This window comes from Fusarium coffeatum (assembly GCF_003316985.1).
Source record: "Fusarium coffeatum strain FIESC_28 chromosome Unknown BRIP53273_contig_142, whole genome shotgun sequence".
NCBI classification, from domain to species: domain Eukaryota; kingdom Fungi; phylum Ascomycota; class Sordariomycetes; order Hypocreales; family Nectriaceae; genus Fusarium; species Fusarium coffeatum.
This window is the reverse complement of record NW_022157935.1, coordinates 11,432-15,261: the sequence shown is the minus strand read 5'-3', so window position 1 is coordinate 15,261 and position 3,830 is coordinate 11,432. Positions and strand designations below refer to the sequence as shown.

Below are 3,830 nucleotides of genomic sequence, written 5' to 3'. Positions count from 1 at the left end.
TCATTGTTTCCCCTTATAACTCCTTCACCAAGCGGACATACAGAGAGAACATCACGATTGCCGTACAGATTGAAGACAAATATAAGAAAAATCGGTATTTGAACGCCTAAACTGATTTCATTCATACTGAGCTATCATTAAGAATAAAGAGGTGAGAAAATTGAAGCGGTGCAAACTTAGGAATGTCGTTATATCCAACCAGTAGCTTCCATTCCCTTACAGACCACGTTTTGTGTCCTTGGCGATCAACCCTGTCAAGCTCTTCTCAGGCTTGGGATAATCGGGACGGCCCGCCAACATATCTACGGTCTCGGACAGGCCCATCCAGTGGGCAGTCTTGGGTCGTCGGTTGGGCCAGTCTGTGCCGTTCAACTCGAGGTCTTCCACTCCGGAGAACACAACCTCGGAACCCTGAATACCAATGACGGAGGCACTCTTGGGGTCCTTCTTGACGTGGTTGTGAGCATTGCGTCCGTATCCTTCGAGGTGTTGGATACACTTGATGGCCAGACGAACAGCTCGGCAACGATCCATAGGGGAAGGAACACCACCCTGTTGGACGTGACCAGGAATGCTCTCTCGGCTCTCGAATCTATCGTGAGCTTCCTCTCGGATGATATCGGCAATCAGCTTTGCGCTGTAGACCTTGCTCGCCTTCTCGTTGACGAGAATAAGACGTCCAGCACGAGTCTGGCCCTTGTCCTTTCGGAATACTTCCTTGAGGTGGTTGACGTCGGAGTTGAGCATCTCCAGGGAGATACCTTCTTCGGGAATGTACACGGCCGAAGCGCCGACGTCGAGACCTGCCAAGGTAGCGATATAACCGGAACGGCCTCCCTGTGTCTCGATGACAAAGACACGACGACGGGTGGCAGATGCAGACTGCTTGATCTTGTCACAGTAGTTGACAAGCTCGTTCAAGCATGTATCAGATCCCAGAGAGTATTCTGTTCCGGGAACGTTGTTGGAGATGGTGGCAGGAAGAAGGACCATGGGGATGCACAGGGAAGGAAATTGCGTTCTAGCCTTGCGCATCTGTGTGACGGAATGGAATGCCTCGAAACCACCAACAATGAACAAAGCATCAAAGTTGTGCTCCTCGATCAAGTTGGCAATCAGCTCCATACCGGACTCGCCAGGGAGCTCTCGGTTTGTGCCAATCTCGGAACCACCCTTGCTGGCCCAGCCATCAACCTCGAGCCAGTCGAATGGACGGACGGCACCGAGAGGCTTATCGTCGTGGTGTCGAGCAAATCCAGCGAAACCGTTGTGGATGGCAAGAGGCTCGTGGCCCTTTGAAAGACAGTATGCGACAGCCGCACGTACTGCAGCGTTCATGCCACCAGCAGGGGCACCGACGTTGATGAAACCAATTCGCATGCGCTACGCATTCAAGTTAGCGGAGTAGAGAATGGGCTTGAATGTGAAACTTACCTCCTTCTCGGGCAACTTCTCCTCGTCGACCATAACGTTGGTGGTCAACATATAAGAGTTCCATTGGTCGGCAAACTCAGCATCTCTTAGAGACATGGCCTTCTCGAAGTCCTTGGCATCAACAGCCTTTGCGAGCTCCTTGGTCTCGGCGACAGCTTGCATCAGAGGCTTGCGAACAATCTTGTTCTCGTTAATAGCGATAAAGGGAGTCTCGGTCTCGGGAGTGGCCTCGAGGACAGCCTTGACAGCTTCAACACCCTGCAGGGTAGCGAGCATTCGGTCGTAGGCGACGGCAGTACCACCTCGCTGAACGTGACCGAGAGTGGTAATACGGGTGTCGAGAGCAAGACCGCCCTCGCTCTTGTCGGCCAGGATGTCCTTGATTTCTTCGGCGCTAATCTTGGTTCCGTTGTTGTCGCGGGCACCCTCAGCGACAATGACAATTGTCTTGCGCTTTCCGAGGTCTCGGTGCTATAACTCGTTAGCGCAGGTCTTGTAGATCATGACCATCACATAAAACTCACTCTTCTAACAACAACCTTCATCTCCTCTTGCCAGTCGTTCTGACGAGGTCTCTCAGGAATGAAGACAAAGTCTGCGCCAGTCGCGACACCAGCCATGAGAGCCAACCAACCACAGTGTCGTCCCATAACCTCAACAACGAAAGCGCGCGAGTGTGAGGAAGCTGTAGCCTCGACGTAATCAACCATCTCGCAAATACGGGCGAGAGCTGAGTAGCAGCCGATAGTGGCGTCGGTTCCTGTGAGATCATTGTCGATAGAACCGACAAGACCGACAATGTTAAGATGCTTGTAGGGCGCGATTTGCTCCTCCTTCAACTCGCCCTTGGAAACAAGCTCCTCCAGAAGAGAAGGCCACTCGTCTCGGAATCTATCAGCACCAGTCAATGAGCCGTCACCACCGCAGATGATCAGAGCATCAATGCCGGAAAGAACCATGTTCTTGGCGGCTGTCAATCGACCGGGACGCTCGTAGAAAGCCATACAACGGGCAGTACCAATGAGTGTACCACCCTCTCCAAGGTAGCCTCGGACATCGTCCCACGCCATCTTTCGGATGAAGTCGCCGCCCTGGACCAGACCCTCATAACCCTCGTAGACACAGAAGGCGTCACAGCCCATGTGCAGGGACATGCGCACGACAGCTCGGACAGCAGCGTTCATGCCTGGGGAGTCACCTCCCGAGGTCATGACAGCGATCTTCTTCTTGGGAGCCATGATTGCGATTTCGATGATGACGGAAGAAGAAAGGTTTTAGGTAGGCGTCGATCGATCAAGCTTTGCCAGAGCTTAAATCAGGTAAGACGTTGCGCAACTTTAGGTTATAGCCAAGCCGTTCGGAGAAAGAAAAAAGCGGCGGGGCAATATAGCTCAGCTCTCTAGGTAGTCTAGCAGAGAGAAGATATGATGAGAAACAGTACAAGACAAAAACAGATGCAGCAATTGGGGGGATAAGGCGATACTTACAGAAGAAATAGGAGTAAAGAATAGAAGCGCCGGCTCTAACGGATGATGTTGATAGAATATCGTGTCACCAGAGATGAGAGGGATGGGGGAAAATCCAATTATTATGGCGCCAGCTTCATGGTCCGGGCAGAGAGACAAGAGGTTCCAGTCGGTGACGCAGGTCAGGATAGGATAACGATAAGATGGAGGGGCAGGGAAGCCAAGACTTTGACTGACGCAGTAGGTGGAGGGCTATGATGTGTGATGTGTGAAAAAGAGCTCTTATCGCTTATCGGCCCGCCGCGGGGTGATTTTTTCTTTCACTGTTTTTAGGTCTTCTACTGTAGGTAGTCTACAGCCTACAGGACAGTAAAACCAAGGTGAGCTTAGCGAGTTTTACTGGGTTCCAGTATGATGTGATTCATTGAATGTTACGATTCAATTCACTTTTTCCCTAGTCTCGGTGCTTTATGCTGGTCAGTATAGGTAGCCTGCTTCTCTCTGGACCCTCTTCTCTTCTTTTTCCACGCACAAACACAATCGAATCGAAGCTTTTGGAATAATAACGCATGCTATTTTGGTGTAGAGGTCCACGTTTCGGCGGCATTGGATGCAATGACACAGCATCACGGTGGGACGACGCCCTACCATGAGACGTCATAAGGCCCTTGACCAAGCCAGACAAGACGAGGTTTTTTATGTGCTTGACCAGGTCATGAATACTGAATTAATTCAAGGGTTGTGTTTTGATATTTAGAAAGACACGGTCACCTCACTTTCCCATGTCGGCTCACCTCACATTTACATACACAACCAACTACCGACACGCCAGAAATTTTGACATGATCGCCATCCTGGTTCTACCGTGATCTACTACTGTACTTTAGCTACTGGCTAGCATGCAGCGGTTCGTGGGGCTCAAGGGAGAGC

General features: G+C 51.1%; 1 protein-coding gene across 1 annotated transcript; it reads right to left on the bottom strand.

Annotated features, from left to right (window-relative positions):
• Positions 1-216: 216 nt before the first annotated feature.
• On the bottom strand, positions 217-2,672 carry FIESC28_06552 (uncharacterized protein; the record flags this gene model as incomplete). The annotated part of the gene is made up of 3 exons (XM_031160695.1): positions 217-1,383; positions 1,435-1,905; positions 1,959-2,672. The coding sequence occupies 3 exons, from the start codon at positions 2,670-2,672 to the stop codon at positions 217-219; spliced, it is 2,352 nt and encodes a 783-aa protein (XP_031015073.1).
• Between the last annotated feature and the right edge of the window lie 1,158 nt (positions 2,673-3,830).